Raw genomic sequence first — 20157 nt, forward strand, 5'->3', positions numbered from 1 at the left:
TTTGTCCTTTAACAGGACACGTTACGAACATAACATTTATTTTAAAAGGAACAGTTTGCGTTTTATGGATAAAGATCTTCAGACAATTCAAATTTCTGGCATTGAAACTTCCAGATTTATATCAGAATTAAAAATGACATTGCATTATTCGGTAACATCATTTGAAGTTAAATAAATTCCCTATTTCATGCTAACATTTCGTTCTTGTATGTTCAGTTACCATTAAACTTTTCATTATCTTTCAGCTCCGGAAAGATTTTCCTTCCTTTTTCATTGCTAAACAAATTCGTGATTCGTCACTAAAAGCTACTGCTTCCTAATCATTACGCTCACATTTGTGACGTCAATTTTTACGACACTGTGAACTTTCTTCTTATGTACTTTCAGAAAAGATTTCTTTTTCGGAGGGGTGGGTGCATAATAACTGCAGCTGTGGATCCTGACTCTTGTAGTGCGGTCACTAACCTGTACATTGTACCCTGAATATGTAGCTTGTGTTTATTTCGATATTAGCTTATGCATTTTCTTTGCAGTTTGACAATGTTCTATTATTATTACTAATGCTTGTAATAACATGCAGATAGCTATTTCGGGGTAGTTTTTTTTTAAATTTGTATATTAAAGGAACGGTACTTTTTCCATAAACCACACATTGTATTTTAAGAACAGCTCATTAGTTTTGCAGTTTGCCTTTGAGCAATTCCATACCGGAAAATGAATAATTCCTTTCTTCAGTCCCTTAGGCAGTTCTTTGCATCACATGAGTTGTAAATGAAATTCTGATAGTAACAATTAATCAAGATGCCTTTTTGTGCGTCTTCTACCCACAATACACTTATAAATTTGTTTGTAATTGAGTTTAATGAAAGGTTAATTTCCGAGATAAACTATTCTCTTCCAAGTTTTAAGATGTTCGCTGTACAGAGAGTGACCATATATTTTTAGAAATAGGAATCCTGTTTTTCTCAAACTTTAAGCGTGTCAATGTACATAGTTAAAGAAAGGTTACCGAATAAATTGTTTTCTTGATATTTTAGCTGATATCTGCCAACTTTTGTATGGGGGTATTTTAAAAGTCGGGTACGTATTATCGTGAAAGACCAAAATTGGAAAAAGTTGACGTTCTCTGGTGAATGTCAACACATACCAAATACTTTGGTGAAAGACAATATTTGGATATATTCTTATACATTCGGAGCATCACCAGTGTATATCGACAAGCACAGATATCCTCTGGAGGAGGTCGAAAGGAGAAGCCGAGAATACAGGCAGAGAGGCGTTGCAGAAGCAAGAGACTCTTGTGCAATTCAGAGTGTCATAACATTTTAAGTTGTTGCAATAAATAAGATTATAAAAGTTTCAATCACACAGTTAAGTAAGTTTGTTATTGTTGCTATTTTCTTTTCTCATTTAGAGTGTGCTGTTCGTTTAACAGTTTATTTACATGTGCTGTTACTTGAGTTATCTCCTATTTTTGGCATATGATTTAAAAACGTAACAAAAATATTTTTGTTCAATATTCACCATCAATGTATAGTGAATGTGGACATTTGCCGGCATAAGTGAGAAATAAGGATATTTAGCAAATATTTAGGACATACAATAAGCGATTAAGTGAATGTTGACATGACAGTTTCTCGCGCCTTATGTCAACTTGTTTTCCAAAACCTACATGCTGGTTTCCAGTTCCAAAGACAAGAAAGCCGATAGACGATATGATTTTTAGAAAAATAAATCTCCGACATATTTAGTCTGTTAAATATAAACTCGAAGAGATAACTAAACCTTTTTTTTTTTTTTTTTTTCTAAAATTTGATTTCTAAAAGTACAAAAATTGTTACCACACTCTAAAGAAAGTATCAGGTTCTGAGCAGCGATCGTAATGCTGCTGAAATTTATTTGTGTAACTTACAAAAAGTTGAGAATGTTAAAATTGTGGTATCCAGAGTCTGTCCCTAAGTAATTTGCTACAATTAAAGCTTACTTGCGCTAACGTAATCCTCACACAATCATTCAGTATTTGTAACCATAAACTTGGACTTATTTACAAAAACTGACAATTGCGCAAAAGCCATTGCGTGGGATTTTAGCATCTCGGAATCTTAAAAAAGCTGGAATCTATCAACCTATTTAACATATGTCTTAACCACAATCAAAATGCCAATTTCTTACTTCTTCGTTGCTGTTTATTTCTACTACTAAAATTTAGTCATTATGTGGCATTCGCAATGGTAAAAATGTTATTGTTGTATTAAGTAAACTTCCTGCAGTACATAGCATACATATTCGTATGTTACACACTTTTTCTCAAACAGTAAAACATTTAAAATACGCAACTGCTGATGTCATAAATGTCAGTATAATAATTCTTTAAATGTAAACTTATTATTTTTAGTATCCAACACAATAACCCTTATGCTAGCTGAATTAATTTGGATAAGAAAATTCTTTATTTAATAGAACACTCGAGTTGTCATCCCCTCTGCCCTTTACAAGCGTCTAGGTTTGGAGTTTAATAGCATTAGTGAACAAATAATAGGTGGAACTTGCCATTGCAGTTAATTTTTATACCCCCATCAATTAATTTTAAATATTCATAATATGTTTGTAACCACAAATAATTTTTATACTGCTTTAAAATAATAAATAAAAAATTCACAAGTTCGAAGGTACGAAATAAACCGAATATTAACTGGAGAAAAACTGAAAATTTTTTCGTTTTTATTCTTTCTTCGAAAATTTATGTATTATTTGATATTAAAATGACATACAGAATGTTCGAAAAAATGGTAACATTTCAGCATTTTCGAACACCCGCTAGAGATACAGATAAGAATTTCTGACGCTGTTTATCACTGTTGACTTGCCAAGAAGGAGCGAAAATTCTCCTGTATTATGAACAGTAGTATTATACATAAAAAAAGGCGTATTATCTTGTGTTTGTTATGCATTTCTAGTATAATGTATTAATTCTGTATTATTCAGTTTTTTATTATTTTTTATTTTATTTATTTATTATAATAATCTTTTTACTTATACATGCTTTACTGCAAAGACAAAGGCGCTTGGTGAGTTATTACACTATGTATTGATATGTTTATGACATTTAAATATTGATCAGCTACCATTTAATTTCAGTTTAATGGCTCAAATTAAATTCTTTAAATGAAAATAAAACTGTTATTAACTATTAATTAATTTTCTTACTTTTTATTTTTAGCATTAAAATTTTTCGTATTTAGAGAAAAGAAATTTTAGTCTATATGTCTAAAATTTATGTGCATAATTCAACTCAATTTGACTTTGTTACGAGTAGATATTAGAATAATCAAACGTCTTTTTGTTATTACGTACTGTCCTTTGATACATTTTTTGTTAGTTTTTAAATATATGTTTTTTATTAACATTTACTTAAACAGCGAAAATAAACTTTCAAGCAGCTTAGTATTTGTATGTTCATATAACGTTGGACGAATTGCGTTTTGAATCTGAAAAGGACAAAGCACATTTTCTAGTTAACACAGGTGTTTGAAAGAGCAGTTTTCAACAGATAAAGATTCAGTTTAAATTCATTAGAAACACTTAGCTTCCGATGAAAGAAAATTTGGTTGCATTTCATGTTTTTGTTTTATATGCAAAATGAAAACAAATTGTAGCAGAACTTAGCATTTTTAGTAAATTAAACGAAACTGAATTTTGAAGCTCAATAAATTTTTTCCTCCTGTTAAATTTCTGTAGTCTTCTATTCAACTAAATAATGATCAAGAAATGTCGAATTACATTTTGCATTTGAAAATTAATTATCAATTTTAAAACTAATATTACTATTTACTGATTACTGACAATCCATGACAAATATTAATAACATATTATTTATGAGAATAGTAGTTAACTTTGATTATAAGTAATCTCAAACTATATCAAACATGGCTTCCGAATTTTTAGAAGAAGCTACACTTGTAATGTTAAAATTTTATTTTAGTTAAAACATTAACCTAAAGTGAACCGAATTAAAATTATAATTTTTGAGGTTGTGCATTATATAAAATTAATGTTCATTGTAGGTAACCGACTCCAATGACAACTCTCCAATCTTCGACCATGCTGTGTACTCTTTCGATATTCCTGAGGGCACACAAAGGGGAGCTCAAGCTGGTCTTGTGTCTGCTACAGATGCTGATGTTGGTGTCAATAAACAGATAAGCTACTTGGTTTTAAGCGATTGGGGCAATGATGTCTTCTCTCTGAATCCTCAAAGCGGAATCTTCACATTAACATCTCACTTGGATTATGAGCAGGTATGTATAATTATTAATATCTAACTGCTATAGATATTTAAATAATTTTTTCTGTATATCTTGTAATGTATAATTTAAAAAGAAAATGTAAAGCTAACTGGTAATTAGACGTAAGACCTATCTGGTCTCAAAAACTTTTGCGCATGCGCATAATGCTGCAAAAAGATTTGAAAGAATAGTAGTAGGTAGGAACATTGCAGCGAACTTGCTAAAAAGTTACCAGGAGCTGTAGCTCCACGAAATATTGTAACACAGTACTACATAAATAATAAGAAATTTGTCTGGAATAACTGGAAAAAACTGTAAACACGCGATAAAACTGCCAAATTTAGTGCTGGAAGACTTGCTAATGCACGAAAAAATTAATTAATCTGACCGTTGTGAAATGTGAAAAGTTAACTCACATGAAAAATAGATCGACGGAAAAAATATATAGAAGGAAGGTACAAAAAACATAGATTATAAAATGTCAATATATAAAATGCCTATACATAAAAAATTAAAATTAAAATTAAAATTGCCAATATATAAAATGCCTATACGTAAAAAATTAAAATTAAAACAAATAAAATGAAGTTTGTTTCATCATTAATTTCTTCATATATTATTTGCTGAAATTAACATTTTAAATATAGTGAACAGTTTCATGATCGGGATTTTTGTTCAAAAGGGACGAAACATCAAGTTTCATATTTTCAGATCTGTCCTATCCATGAAGCGCTTTTCATGAAGTTCTTTCTGACCTTATTCTGAGAAACTTTATAGGTGCAAGTCTGGAAATGGTATTTTATAAATCATACATCTGATGATATCGTTTGATCACTTTGCTTGAAAATTTTTAATGGATCGTACATTTGACGATTATACAGCTTGACCTTTCTTTATTCGTAATATTTGGCTTTATCGTTCTTTGTGCTTATTTCGCAATGCGCCTATTATAGCTAATCTAAAATCTAATTGAAATTAGCGTTAAAATAATCAAATCGGAGTTAGCAGAACTGCTCTCATTTAACTTACAGATAAATTACTTTTCTTTCAATTTTTTAACACATTTTTTAAAAGGTTGTTATGTCTCTCGTATTATATAACCTTCCTCTGAAAACTGTGCCTTCTTTAGCAGACATACCATGATGTTTTGAATAAAAACTAGGTTTTAGTCTTACTAACAATTGTCATATTGTAAAGAATTATCGCTCTCCCTCCGCGTGCTTTTGTGGTTTAAGCAGTCAGCATGTCCATCTAGGTCTTTGAAAGAGTCGTTTTTCAGAACCTGGCGAAGACACAGTTGATGTTTAATGCTGCTCTAATAAGCTAAACAGTACTTGCCGTGACACCTGAACTCAAATGATAATTCTTCTCTATCTGAAATTAGTTGATTGGATTTTATACCTTTCTCCAGTCACACTTATTTGGGGAAGATATAAGGAATCATCTAATTGTCCCTTGCTTGTGGTCAATGGGTAAGTGGTAGATCCAGCTAAGAACGATCCATGGTTCAATACCGAAAAGAGCATAATCGATTTTTCACGTTTCCTGGATCGAAAAATCTTCTGATCTCTACAATATCTCTCAATTTTAATGCCAGTTACTAAAATTGAGCTTTAGAACCTCTATTCGTTAATTACAGTGAATTCAATCTATGTATTTTCAGATGCAGCATTACATATTCGTTGTTCAAGCTCAAGATTCCGGCAATCCCAGTTTATCCAGCACGGTGACTGTTTATTTTAATGTTGTGGACTTGAATGATAATGCTCCTTTATTTGATCCAATGAGCTACAGTGACGAAGTTTTCGAAAATATAACAGTTGGGACCAGTATCCTTCGTGTGAGTGCTACAGATATGGATTCTGGTAAGTTGTTGAAATTGGTACTTCTTATAAAATTTTGTATGCATGAAATAGATGTAAATCGATTCCACATGCTAGAAGAATAGAATATTTCATTTCTTATGTATAACATAGAGTAGAATGCAATAAATCTCTATCTTCTTCTACTTCATATAAAATTATTGCATTCAAATGAGTTTTAATAAATAATATTCACGTAATGAAACAAAATTATAATCACTTAGGTTACTAGTAGAAAATTTTGAATGCCAGCTGTTATTATAGGTAAAATAATAATAAGGCTTTGAATTTAATTTTTAAAAAATTTCTTGCGAGATTATTTATAAGATTTGAAATAAGAACGGTATATATGTATATTATGTTAGCACGAATGATAAATTTATTATACAGTAAATTATCGATACTGACCTTAAATTAGCCCATATGTGTAACCTTATCTCAGATTTTAAGATTTTTTTATGCACAGTCAGGAGAATTAACTTTTTTTACGAATCGCTCTAATTCCTGATAATATCTTGTAGGCGATCGCGGAGCTTGCTTTACAGTGTTTTAATCTTTGGAAAGAGATCAGTCATAAAACTCATGTCTTGCATGTTAAATAAATTAAACCATGTCCTACTCCCATTAGTTAAAGCTTTGTTCACCCCTTCCACCTAATTCTTGACAACGTACATTGTCGCATCGAATTCAAAAGTATTCTCTGCTAGATACGGAAAATATTGTTCCTTGGTGTAATTCGCTTGACTACCATTTCAATTTACGGTCATAAACCCTTACTGAAACTTTACTTAATGTCTCCGCAAGAGAAATGAGTCAAATCGGGCAGAGAAGGAATGCGTTAATTCACTTAAGTTTCGTTCATTATGAAGGCTTGTCTAAGCCATTTTTGAATGTTGTTAATATGAAATAATAAAAAAAAAAAAAAAAACAGTTTATTGGCCGTTCCCGCTTGTGTAATTAAAGTATGGTTACTTGTAGGTCGACATCTTTAAAATCTAAACGATCATTTCAGCTGGTGATCGACCCACGCACTGATTATCCTCAGTATTGCTTTGTACGAATGTACGAAGGAAAGTAATTTTTGTACTTTACCAATAATATGGTGCGGTGCTAATTGTTGAATTCATTCCGAAGACATTACGTGTAACTTCTGCTGGTCAAACAACACTGTAATCACTTCATGAATATAGCTAACTTAGGGCTTTGCAGAAGGACCAAATAATTTCTTTGGCATTGACTTGTGCAGAGATATTTACATTGGTGGGCAAAACTTAAGCAACAGCAGGGTTTTTTGTCATAACTCCATGAGAAATCAACTGAGAGACATGAAATGCAGAAATGAAGAAGAGTATGATGTACGTAAAGGATGACGAAAGCATCGGAGCTGAAAAAGGAATACAATGCATACGGTATGGAATGAAACAAAAACAAGCTTTATTGAACGCATAGTAGCTGGTGCAACATTTCTTGTGGTAGGAGTGCCCATTCCTCAATCAGCATCTGTTTGAGTTGTTGGGTGTTTAAGCGTGCTGCAATGCGTCTCCCCAAAGCATCCCACACATGTTCGATGGGATTTAAATCTGGGGAGTACGCTGGCCAATCCATTCGAGTGATATCTTCACTTTCCAGTAGTTCCTCAACAGCCAGAGTCCGATGTGGCCGTGCATTGTCATCCATAAAATTTAAGTCTGGGCCAATGGCACCTCGGAACAGACGCACATGGAGAAGGAGTACCTCCTCACAATAGCGATCCCCGGTTACAGAACCTCTGTCGAAAACGTGGAGCTCAGTTCGCCCGTTCAGCATAATGCCTCTTCAGACAAGAACTCCAGGACCACCGTTACGGTGTCGTTCCTTGATGTTTCTGAGATAAAACCGGGTCCCGACCTCTCTCCAAATCAAAACGCGTTGAGAATCGCTTCTGGTACTGAACAGACTCTCATCCGTAAAGAAGACACGACTCCATTCATCAGTTGTCCAGTCTTTGTGCTCTCTGCACCACTGTAAACGGTGGCGTCGGTGGCCAACTTTCAACGGGAGGCAGCGTTCAGGACGGCGGGCGAATAGGCCCCCTTTGTGAAGGCGTCTGGCCACAGTAAACCGCGAAACTTGTCGTCCCGTTGCTGTACAGAGCTGCTGAGCAATGGCGCTTGCTGACTGCTGTCGGCCTCTTTTCGCTTGCAGGACGATATATCGGTAATCCCCTGCAGATGTCGTCCTCGGGTGGCCACCACCAACCTTTCTAACAGCTGTACCTGTGGTTTGGAACGCTTTCCAAGCGCGCGAAACGACACTTTTGTTGATTCCGAACTCTGCATCTATACTGGTGACAGTACGCCCCTCCTCCAGCTTTCCGATCATTCTTCCACGTGTGAAGACGTCCAGGTGATTTCTTCTAGCCATATTTCACGAACTGACTCACTGGCACTTGCGGGGAGTATGTTGAATTGCATCTCCGTCCTTCCTTTTGTTCTACTGTTGAGCTGCGCCCGCCGACATCACGCGTTTTGTGTACGCTCACGTCGCCTGTGAAGTTTCGTTCTTGATATTTGCATACGCATGACGTTTCTACTGACTTACATGTTCATTGTACTAATCTCCAGACCTCCTTTTCTGCAATTTCATGGCTATCTGCTGAATTTTTACATTGTTCCTTAAGTTTTGCACACCAGTTTAGTTATTGTACGAGAGAGAGAGATTGCAAGAGTAAGTCCGACATGCACTATACTGACAATCTAATGCGCGAATACATACTGGTCACGCCCACCAGCGGCCGAGCGGTAAATTCGCTGAACACTGGTAGTTTGGTCCGAGGTTCGAATCCCGCGAACGGGCTGGCTGCATGGGTGTTTTCATGGTTTTCCCCATGTGTAACGTGTATACGAGTCAGTTTCCCTTCGAAAGTCCTCCACGAAGGCATCCTTCCCCTTAGGCAGATAGCCCTAGTGTGCTTTGCCATAATTAAATAAACCAAACCAAACCATACTGGTCACATCCAAGTCATTCTTTGTATTGTAGTACAGCTATTGTATTTAACAATAATACTGCCGCTGTTTTTTTTTTTTTTATTCAAATCCCGTTCTTTATTACTTTCATTTAAATCAGTTTTATACTTCTTTATCGTTCTTTTCAATTACAATGTATTTCGACTTTAATTTAATTTTTTCGACTGTAAATGTAATTTGTGAACTGTTTCTTCTAATTATGTTATTTTTTTCTTATTGCAGGTGACAATGGTTGCATAATCTACAACATAATTGATGGCAACACAGACAACAAATTTGCCATAGATACCGATGGGACAATTTTCACTACAAAAATGTTAGATCGGGAAACACAGTCTTTTTATAGTCTAACTGTAAGCGCAACTGATAGAGCTATTTCACCTGAAAAAAGACTTTCCAGCACAGTTCAAGTAAGCGTTATTTTGAAAGATGTGAATGATATGGCCCCGGAATTTGTCACACCTAACGAAACATCTGTAACTGAAAATGTTCCAAGTAACACCGTGATAATGGCCATCAAAGCTATTGACAAGGATGAAGGAAGGAACAGCTACATAGAATACAGTCTTTCTTCAGACTCAAATAGCAAATTTTCTTTAGGGCCAATTGATGGACTGCTGAGAGCCACAGGAGCCTTAGACCGGGAGCAGAAATCTGAGTACAAAGTAACTGTCGTGGCAAAAGATCGTGGTCATCCACCTCAGTCCACAGCTCAAGAGATAACTATTCATATAATGGATGAAAATGATAATACCCCAGCTTTTTTACATCAACAATACAGTGCTTCAGTATCCGAAAATACTAGCGTAGGCCTCAGTGTACTGCAAGTTTTTGCATCAGATGTAGATGAAGGTTTGAATGGACAGTTAAGGTATTCGATAATAGCAGGTGACCTTAACCACGATTTTGTCATGGATCAAGATACAGGAATTATAAGAGTAAGTAAGAACTTGGATTATGAAAGGAAGAGTCACTATTCTTTGACGATTCAGGCTGAAGATAGTGGTGTGGATATTCGACATGATACTGCCTCCGTCACCATTGCGGTAACAGATATCAACGACAATCCTCCGACTTTCCACGATTCGCCCTATTTCGTCCATGTTATGGAGAATGCTCAGTCGCTACCTGTATCTTTAATGCTTGTAATGGCCTATGACAGCGACCAAATTCCCAACAACCAATTACAGTACCTGATCAAAGACGGGAATAGAAGTGTTTTCTCCATTAATGGAAATACTGGAGAACTCAGCGTCCAAAAAACTCTGGACAGAGAACAACAGTCGGAATATATACTCACAGTCATTTGTATTGATTCAGGTGAGTTTAAAATGTTATAATTTTTTATTGTATATTAATGCACATAACATATGCTTTTTTATTAGATGTTCATGCTTAAACCAAAGTAGTTACGTTTAACAATTTCTAAAAAGATGGAATTTCCTATAAAAACCGAATTTCATAAATGCTGCATATGTTTGTTAAACGGAATTCATAGAAATAGCGTCAGATACTGCCGATTAATGGTGTAAGAAATTAGCGATGAGAAAAATATCAAGATTTTATATATCAAGATAGAAAATTGGTTATTTAAAAATATAAATAATTTCTCTCTTATTGGAGTACCCTATGAACATAGACACCTTCTGTTCACTGATTTAAGTTTCTAATTGTTCTGTTTATGGAATTAAATTTTATGGTATATTTGTTAATTATGAATAGTTATTTAGAGCGAATAAAAAACATTTTAATAGTATATCACATGGTGAAAGGAAGACAACCCGCTGTGCATGACGCTTTGTAAAATTTGTAGTGAATGACATTGATGATATTTAAGTGAAAATTTCAAACTAAGGCATTTGAAAAATTCCCTAAAATTCCTAAAAAGGAATTGTTAACAAAAATATCCAGAATTTTTCAACAAAAATTCGTAGGTATATTTGAGAACGAATTTACTCACTTGAATCAAATCCTAGTACCTATTACTAAGTAATTTCGAGAAAATTTTTCATAAGATGTAGGGAAATGTTCAAAAAGTAAAGTTGCTGCTTTTGGCGATTAATGATTTCGTATTAGACAAAAGAGCAGTCGTTATTAATTTTGTAAGTAGTACTATAAAATTATTAAATGCTAATATTTCCGCAAATATTTGCGTAAGCATATGCAACTTTCATATTTAATTAATTGAAGCAAAATGAAATTTTTTCGAACTAGGCATTTTGCTCTACAACAACCAAGCAAAAAGTTATATTTTTTTACTAACAGAACTCTCCAATCTGAGCACTGGGCTAAAACGATTTTCGAAGTATACTGCACCTTATTTTAACAAATTTTATGACTGAAAATACGTATCTAGGTTGATATTTAAGCAAGTAAATCCTGCAGCCATCTTTTAGTTTTTATACATATAAAAAGTTAATTTTTGTATTTACAGAACTCCCTTAGCTCGCATGCTATAATTGTTTTCATGATTTTCTGTGCCTTACTTTGAAAAATTTAGGGACAAGAAGCACATATCTAGCGTCAGAATTTAAGAAAATGGTCATGCAACCATCCCCCCCTCAAATAGTCTGTATATAAAACAACGTTAGTCGACAGATCAGTTCAAATAAAACAGAAAGTTCATAAATGGCTCTTGATCTGATGACTTTTCATTCTGGGAAAATAACAGTCCACGGTTTAAACATTTATTCTTTATTGGAGCGATGTAATTTTGAGCAATTACACGCTGTTGACAATACATAGCATTCTCTAGTTACATTTTAGCACTAACTAAAAGAAAACAGTTATAGCGTATTACAGCGCCATCTAGAGCTCGCAACAGTATAATCTAAAAAGTATGCATGCTTGAATGAAGCGAATGCAGATTTGAAAATAGCTGTCAAAACATTTTCTTTCATTATTCAAATTTTTTGCGTGTGTTTCCGTTTTATTCTCAAAAATTGCTTTTAAATTTAAGAACCTAAAGAATTCGTATAATGCTTTTTCAGATCTAAATAAATTCCTTAATTCTGCATAAGTATTAGTGCTTGATGTTTTTGGTTTTTTAAAATTTTATACAATGTATTACATGATTAATATGCACTTCTCATTTTGTAGGCTCTCCTAGACAAACTGGTACTGGAACTATAAAAGTAGTAGTAGATGATATAAATGATAGTCAGCCACAATTTGCTTTCGAAGAGTATTCAACAAGCATCATGGAAAATCTTCCACCTTTATCTCCTGTCATAACAATCACTGCTTCAGACAAAGATACTGGAAGGAATGCACAGATTCGGTAAGTGAAACTACATTTTGATTCTTAATCACAATATTGAACTCTATTCGGTGAAATCTGAACTTCTTACTTAAGTGCTAAAAGCATTCAATTTTTGGCCTCCTCCAGCCTTTTGTAGCTAGACGAAATGCTGGTTCCTAAACAGTGATTTTCCATTGCTTCTAACGTAAATGCATTCTACACCTTCGTACTTCAGTAAAATAACTATCGAAAAAAGATAATCCTTTTTGTATTTCGTTTATCTAATTCTATCATGTATTTGTTGGCTACAAATGTAATAATTTAACGCAATAGCCTTTGTTGGTGTCTGCATTATAGCACATTCTGTGGGTTTCCCAGAGATCTGAGTCATAAAACTTATGCTATAATTTTTTTTTATTTATGATTCAAAAATTTAGTACTGGAGAATTAAAGAAAACAAATCAAGTGATTTATTTGCTTTATTATTGTTATTTTCAGATACTCCCTGCTTGGCGATCACGGTGGAAAATTTGAAGTTGACATAGACACAGGAACTATAAGCACTAGTGATATTCTGGACAGAGAAGAACGCGAGATATACAATGTGCTTCTCGTAGCTGAAGATTCTGGTCTTATAACTCAACACAGAGCTGTTACCAATGTCACCATTACAGTTGAAGATGAAAATGATAATAAGCCGGAATTTGCTGAGTCCAGTTATACTGTATATACTCCAGATAATGCAGTAGGAGGTGAGTTGGAGCATTTAATACAAAATATATCTTAAAATCCTCGTATATTTGAGTATCTGTAAAACTTCTTTTCTATGTACAAAAATTTCCTTTCATGATGTACTCACAGAACTATAAGGAATTATTCCCGCTATTTTTATTAAACAATGTTTTATTTTTCTATTCTATTTTGTTGCGTTAAAATTTTTCTTCTGAAAATATAACTCTTTACACTTTTATTTTAGGTCACTTTGTATTTGGAGCTGTTGCTGTTGATTTAGATGCTGGTTTAAACAGCCGTTTAGTGTACCATTTGTCCGGTACAGATGCCGATAAATTTCAGATAAATCAAGATACCGGTGTTGTTAAATTAGTTCAGAAGCTAGTCAATAAATCCGAAGGTTATCAATTAGAAATTCATGCTACTGACAGTGGACAAATACCATTATCTTCAACAACAATGGTTAATGTGTATACTCAACGGTACCAATTATTCCCACGCTTTCATCCGGGCATAAGAAGTTTCAAATTCGCAGAATCATCTGAGAATTTACTAGTGACCCGTGTATCTGCCACCTCACCGAAAGTAAATGAGGCAGGAAAATTGATGTATTACATTGCTGGAGGTAATTCTGGAAATGCTTTCAGTGTTAATCCTGAAATGGGTGAGGTTAGACTAATTGGAGGTCTAGATCGTGAAACTATATCTGCTTACGAATTATGGCTGGAGGCCAGAGATAGTGATATTCCGTCTCTGGCAAGCGCTGTAAAACTCGAAGTATTAGTGACTGATGTAAATGACAACGCTCCTGTTTTTGAAAAGCCTATTTATAATGCTACGGTCAAAGAAGAACTGGAGCCTCCTTTGTTTGTGATACATGTACAGGCGTTCGATGCTGATTATGGTGTGAATGGCAATGTAGAATATCGATTAGATGCAGATGACGATGTTAATCTCCCATTTTCTTTAGATGCGAAAACGGGTAAAATTCATACTACAGAGGTGCTTGACAGAGAAGCAAAGGACCAGTATAGAATTATTATAAAAGCTGTTGATCATGGTACACCTCAGAAAACAAGCTCTGCAACAGTATATATTAAAGTTCTAGATAAAAATGACAATCCTCCAAGGTTTACTCGACTGTTTAGTGCTAATGTAACAGAAAATGCACCTATCGGGACCTTCATAATTCAAGTCACATCTTCGGATAAAGATATCAACATGAATGCCAATGCTACTTACAGTTTCACAGAAAATCCTGGCGGAAAATTTCACATCGACCCAGTTTCTGGCAACGTAACTGTTGCTGGATGGCTTGACCGCGAAGTCAAGGATGAATATTTATTGAAAGTTGCGGCTGTAGATGGCTCTTGGCAAGCTGAGACTCCTTTAACCGTTCTTATACAAGATGTTAATGATAATGTTCCAGAATTCAGCCTCTCTGAATATACATTCAATATTCCGGAATTAATACAAGGTGTATCTTTCATCGGACAAGTCTCGGCAACAGATCGTGACAAAAAAGGTCCGGATTCTTTTGTCAGTTATTCTCTAAAAAGGCCTTCAGACTTGTTTCGAATTGATCCCAGTAGTGGTAATATTCTTAGTAAACAAGTACTTTATTACAAAAGGACGTTAAAAGGTTCATCATCTGAAAATAGACACGTTATACAAGTTGTTGCTACGGACCATGGTAATCCACCCTTGAGCAGCGAAGTTACTGTGTTAATCAATGTAATCGATTCTAATAACAATGCGCCTGTGTTTCAAAAGGAGTTCTATTTCTCACCCATTCCAGAAAGTGCTGCAATCGGTTTATCAGTGCTTCGCGTCATTGCAGAAGATAGAGAAGATGTTGGAATTAATGCCGAAATTGAATATCAGAAGACTGGAGGAAATGGAACAGAATACTTTTCAGTTCATAAAAAGACAGGTAAATTTCCTTGTTTTAAAGCATATAAAATTCACTTTTAAAATAATTAAAATAAGATGTAATATTTCATATAACTGTAATTTAATGTGATATTTTTTGGAGAAGTGTATATATTTCTTTAAAGTAGTCAGAAATTCAGGTTTTCTGCATTATCATGGATTTCACACTGAATGAATGTAGCTCACAAATATTATCAAGCATAATGCATTTCAGTCTGAATAAGACGAGAAACTGCTAATTTATGTATCTAGGCTCCAACAGTATTTTAATATATTTGTTGCTAAAATTTTTCATTACTACAAATGTATAATGTAGACTGAAATATGCTCAGAATTTATTAACAGTTTCATCAAGGAAGCTATATGAAATTAAATGAATGACTAGCCAAGCAAAATTTGTACCTTTTTTACGGTAAATACATTTCACCCCTCCGTCGAATTAATCTTAATATTTATTTATGTTTTTTTCTCAGGATGGGTCACAGTTTCAAGTCCTTTAATTGGTCTGAAATTGAAATGGTTTGCAATTAACATCAAAGCTACTGACAAAGGAGTTCCACCAAGGTCTTCAGAAGTGGCAACTGTATTTGCTGTAACAGAGGAAAATCGTTTTGCTCCCGCTTTTACAGCTTTGAGTTATCAAGTTGTAATTCCTGAAAACGAGCCTTTATTGTCAGAAATTGTGACTGTTACTGCAACCGACGAGGATAAAGGTAAATATATCATTTTCGAAAAGTATGCATTTAAAATGAAAGTTAATTGAATATTTCAATTATTGGTTAGGAAGCTTCATAACAAAAATTAAGGCTAAAAGCACGGTTCACGTAGAGTTTAAAAGATTTAGTAGGAAAAAATTTATTATCGTTACCCTTCTTCGATTCTGGAATTTGGAATAGGAAGCATAAAATATAAAAACAAAGCCATTCGGTGAAAGTAATGTAGAGAAATTTCTGAATGCAGTATATCTCATTGTTTGGAAAAAAGTAAGAGGATATTAACTTAAAATATATTTATGGCAGCAAAGAATATTTAGTGGAATACCTAATTAATGCATTCGTTGTCATTAATAAGTAATAAAATTAACCTACTGATGTCTGGTTAGAAAGCTGCCCAGCTGTCAGTTTCAACTGGAACTGCGTTTTAGAAGATTTAAGGATAGAGAAAATAAAATGCTTTTTACTGCTGTAAAGCATCCTAGACGTTTCCATATCAGACATGTGTTAAACTATTTTATGTAGTACATTAACATTTGTTCCATCACATATACTGTATTTTAAAAAGTTCTGCCACTTTGGTGCTTTCCTTAAAAGAAAATTTAGATTTGCTGTATCTCTATGAGAATCTAATTACCTAGGATTTATCTGATTTATATGTAAACTTATCTTCTGGTGCTAAGACACGCTATCAGCATCCGCCCAGATTGTATGTCTTAGCTCTTTCGCGAACGTAGGTGGAAAACTTGTCCTATTTTTTCTTTCCATATTCGAGGATCAGTTTTAAACAAAATTACTAAATCTAGTTTAAGGATTAAAAAAAAAAAAAAAAAAAAAGAAAGGTCATCGGTCTATTCTTGATGGTCTCTGCTCATATGATGGCTATAATATGCTAAGTAGAATTTCTGTGGGTGGGGCACTATGCGATGACAATTTGGCTCTCTGAGAAATCATTATTATTCAGTTCTGTAAGGTATGCTCGGATGAAATCCTTCTTGAAGGTATTGCGAATAGTAATCTCAATTGACTTCTCGCAGTCTTAGTTAATAATAGACTGCAGTTGAACCATGGTGAAATCCTTTACAATTATCTTAATTCGTACTTACGAAATATAATTTATGTATCTTGAAATTATTTTTACGTTTAGTTGTTTAGCATCTTCATACGATAGCCGCAGATATCATCATATTAGCAAATTGTCTGTGCAGTTTCGGAAGTGTAATCAGAGTAATAATTGTCTCATTTCTCGCTTCGAAAGATAAATTCAAAAATGTCTTTCATTTGTTCGCTTTAAGTTCGATTTCGGGTGCTTTATTTGATTTCTTATTCGACGTACTTTAATCTTAAAAAAAAAAAAAAAAAAAAAAAAAAAAAAAAAAAAAAACCATTTGTTCTTACCGCGTTATTTTTCGATGACATTTTACTGTAGTTGTGGATATTTCAAAATTAGCTTTGACGTAACTTTCTTTATTTTGAGTGCAAGATATTATATTATTTTGTAGTTTTTAATTCAGTAAATAAGGGAACAATGCGATTTAGTTACCGTTTCCTTAAGATGGAATAGCTTCTTAATGAAACGTTTCTTTTCTTTTAGGTTTCAATGGCGAAATATTGTATTCTATATTATCTGGGAATCATGATGGACAGTTTGAAATTTCCCCTCACACTGGTGCCATTACTATCGCAAAGCATTTAGATTTTGAAAGTGTTACTACTTACCACCTGGATATCATGGCCTCTGACAGAGGCTTTAGGAGCAAGAATTCAACAGCTGTCTTGACAGTTCTTGTCACCGATGTCAATGATAATCCACCAATATTTAACTCCAGTAAATTTGATGCCTACATTATGGAAAATCAACCTCCAGGTACATACGTAACGCAGTTAATAGCATTTGATGCTGATTCCGTGCGGAATAGTATTATAGAGTACTCTATCATGGAAGGAGATGACCACAGTTTTTTCGAAATCAGTTCTAAAACTGGAGTTATTACTTCAAAGGTTGTTTTTGATTATGAGCAAAAAACAAAATATGTCATTCAAGTAATCACCAGCAACGTTGGAACACTCCTATTCACGTCAGCGGTTGTTGATATTCACATAGTTGGAAAGAATGAATATTACCCTCATTTTGTTCAACCCGTGTTTCAGTTTACTGTCAGTGAATCAGCTAGAGTAGGCACAGTAGTAGGGCAGTTAGAAGTGATTGATGAAGACAGTGGTGTTGATGGAGAAGTGTACTTCTTGTTAGTCGGCAGCAGTAATAATAAAGGATTCCAAATTGATACAAGAACCGGTAGTATCAAAGTTTCTAGGGCATTAGATAGAGAATCTCAGTCACGTGTCGTTCTCACAGTTCTTGCAAAGAATGCTGGAAGTATACGTGGTAACGATACAGATGAAGCCCAGATTGTGATAAGTATTCAAGATGGAAATGATCCACCTGTGTTCTCAAAAGAAATTTATGAAGCTAGAGTGAGTGAAGCTGCCCCATTGGGAACATCTGTTGTATCGGTATCAGCAGTAGATAAAGACGTACACCCCAGTAATAACCAGTTTTCCTTTTCCATACTTGGTGGTAATGTTAACAAAGTATTTAGTATAGATCCTCAATCGGGAGCTATCTATACTTCTGGAAATCTAGACAGAGAAACTATTGCTGTGTACAATCTAACAGTTACTGCAACTGATAGCGGAAATCCGCCTCAATCAGGATCAACCCAAGTAAAGATTTATATCGATGATGTAAATGATAATGGGCCTATTTTTGAAACACCTAAAGTTATTGGCTACGTATTAGAAAATGAACCACCTTATACAAGTGTGATGGTCCTTAGTGTGACTGATCGAGATTTACCACCAAATGGGGCCCCATTTATGTTTTATCTTGTTGGAGGTGAACATAAAGATTTCTTCGAAATAGAATCACATACAGGACTGGTTAAAACTACTAGAAGCCTTGACAGAGAGTCAATATCTGAACTTGAATTCATAGTCGAAATTCAAGATAGTGGGAAACCTCCCATGAGCTCCCAAAGTCCAGTTACAGTCATGGTTCTTGATAAAAATGACAGCCCTTCAACTTCAAGACCACTCATTATCTTTGTGTGGGTGCATAATAAAAATTTCCCTGGTGGTAAAATTGCTGACGTTCATCCACAGGATCTAGATATTGTTGGTCAGTATCAGTGCCAAATATTAGAAGGGAATTCTGCCATATTTAGGATACCCAGGAAATGTGATCTGCATACAACAAAAATCCAAAATCCTGGTAGTTATACACTCACTGTGAGTGGCAATGACGGAAAGCACCACAATGTGTCATCAACAATCAGAGTAAAATTCTTGAATTTTGACAACGATACTCTTCAGAACAGTGTTTCTCTAAGGATTTGGAATCTCTCTGCTGATGCGTTTTTAGCAATGCACTTCGAGTCTTTCCGGCGAGCTCTTGATGAAGTTTTTAAGGTTAGTTTTTATTATATTTTTTCTTTTTGAAAATTTGAATTATATACTACTTTTAAAATTAAAAAGGGTTTAAGTGATGAATTCTAATTTATTTTATGTATTTCTAAAATTAATTTACTTTATTGATTTCTTTAAGTAAATTTAGTAAGAGTAGGTTATTGCTTCATCGCAATTTCCTCTTTACATACTCAGGTTGCTAATGCTTAAGAATTTAGACTACTAGATTAAACTAGATTAATTGTCTAAAATTTCAATTTCTCAGCTATTGCTTAGTTTCAAGGAATTAAAATTAATGTTTGATTAAAAAAAAGTCTGAATTTTATAAATTACTAAAGTTTAAATCAAAGAGCACTTCTTGCATCTGCATTGTCTTTCTTTTTAAAATTCTCTTTCTATACAGATTCATTTGTCGATGACAGAGTAATATGTTATTATATTGTATATTAACCAGCCAACAGAAATAAAGCCACTTTCCAAAGCAGATCTGTAGCCAAAAAACGACGTGCTCCAAGTTCACGAATGATATGCATATGTAAAATCTGGAGAAGTGCTAATTTAATCAGGATTTCGTTTCGGTTTAACCAAGAACATCAAAGGATTGATTTTATTTCAACTAAGGCTACATCTGTATGGAAAAATGCCTTAGAAAAACTGTTCTTGAAAAGGACGCTATTAGGCTGTTTATGTTTGCATAACTAACAGTTGTCACAGATCTGAAATGTGGGACATTTCGAGCGAGTTGTCGAGAAGACATTTTCTTACTGTTCCTCACTGATGCCAGATGTCAGTGTATATTGTTTTGTGTTGCCTGTAGCACTGTGGCTGATATTGCGGATGCTGTTAATCATTGTCATGCGTCAGATGTGTCAAGACAACTGTACACTTTTAGATGTAGGTGTTCGCAGTCGTTGTCCTCTT

At 34.1% G+C, this 20157-nt stretch overlaps 1 protein-coding gene across 1 annotated transcript in view; it reads left to right on the forward strand.

The window, feature by feature from the left end:
- The window catches only part of ft (cadherin-related tumor suppressor fat), a 375079-nt gene that overhangs the window by 340075 nt on the left and 14847 nt on the right, over nucleotides 1–20157 (forward strand). Inside the window, exons 3-10 of the mRNA XM_085808891.1 lie at nucleotides 4065–4298; nucleotides 5950–6151; nucleotides 9376–10473; nucleotides 12253–12433; nucleotides 12893–13146; nucleotides 13371–15059; nucleotides 15532–15771; nucleotides 17366–19239. Coding sequence (XP_085665017.1) covers nucleotides 4065–4298; nucleotides 5950–6151; nucleotides 9376–10473; nucleotides 12253–12433; nucleotides 12893–13146; nucleotides 13371–15059; nucleotides 15532–15771; nucleotides 17366–19239 — 5772 coding nt within the window. The remainder of the gene's footprint in view (nucleotides 1–4064; nucleotides 4299–5949; nucleotides 6152–9375; nucleotides 10474–12252; nucleotides 12434–12892; nucleotides 13147–13370; nucleotides 15060–15531; nucleotides 15772–17365; nucleotides 19240–20157) is intronic.

This window comes from Stegodyphus dumicola, chromosome X2, assembly GCF_044657685.1.
Source record: "Stegodyphus dumicola isolate Sdum_Otavi_A_Nest chromosome X2, ASM4465768v1".
Classification (NCBI taxonomy): Eukaryota; Metazoa; Arthropoda; class Arachnida; order Araneae; family Eresidae; genus Stegodyphus; species Stegodyphus dumicola.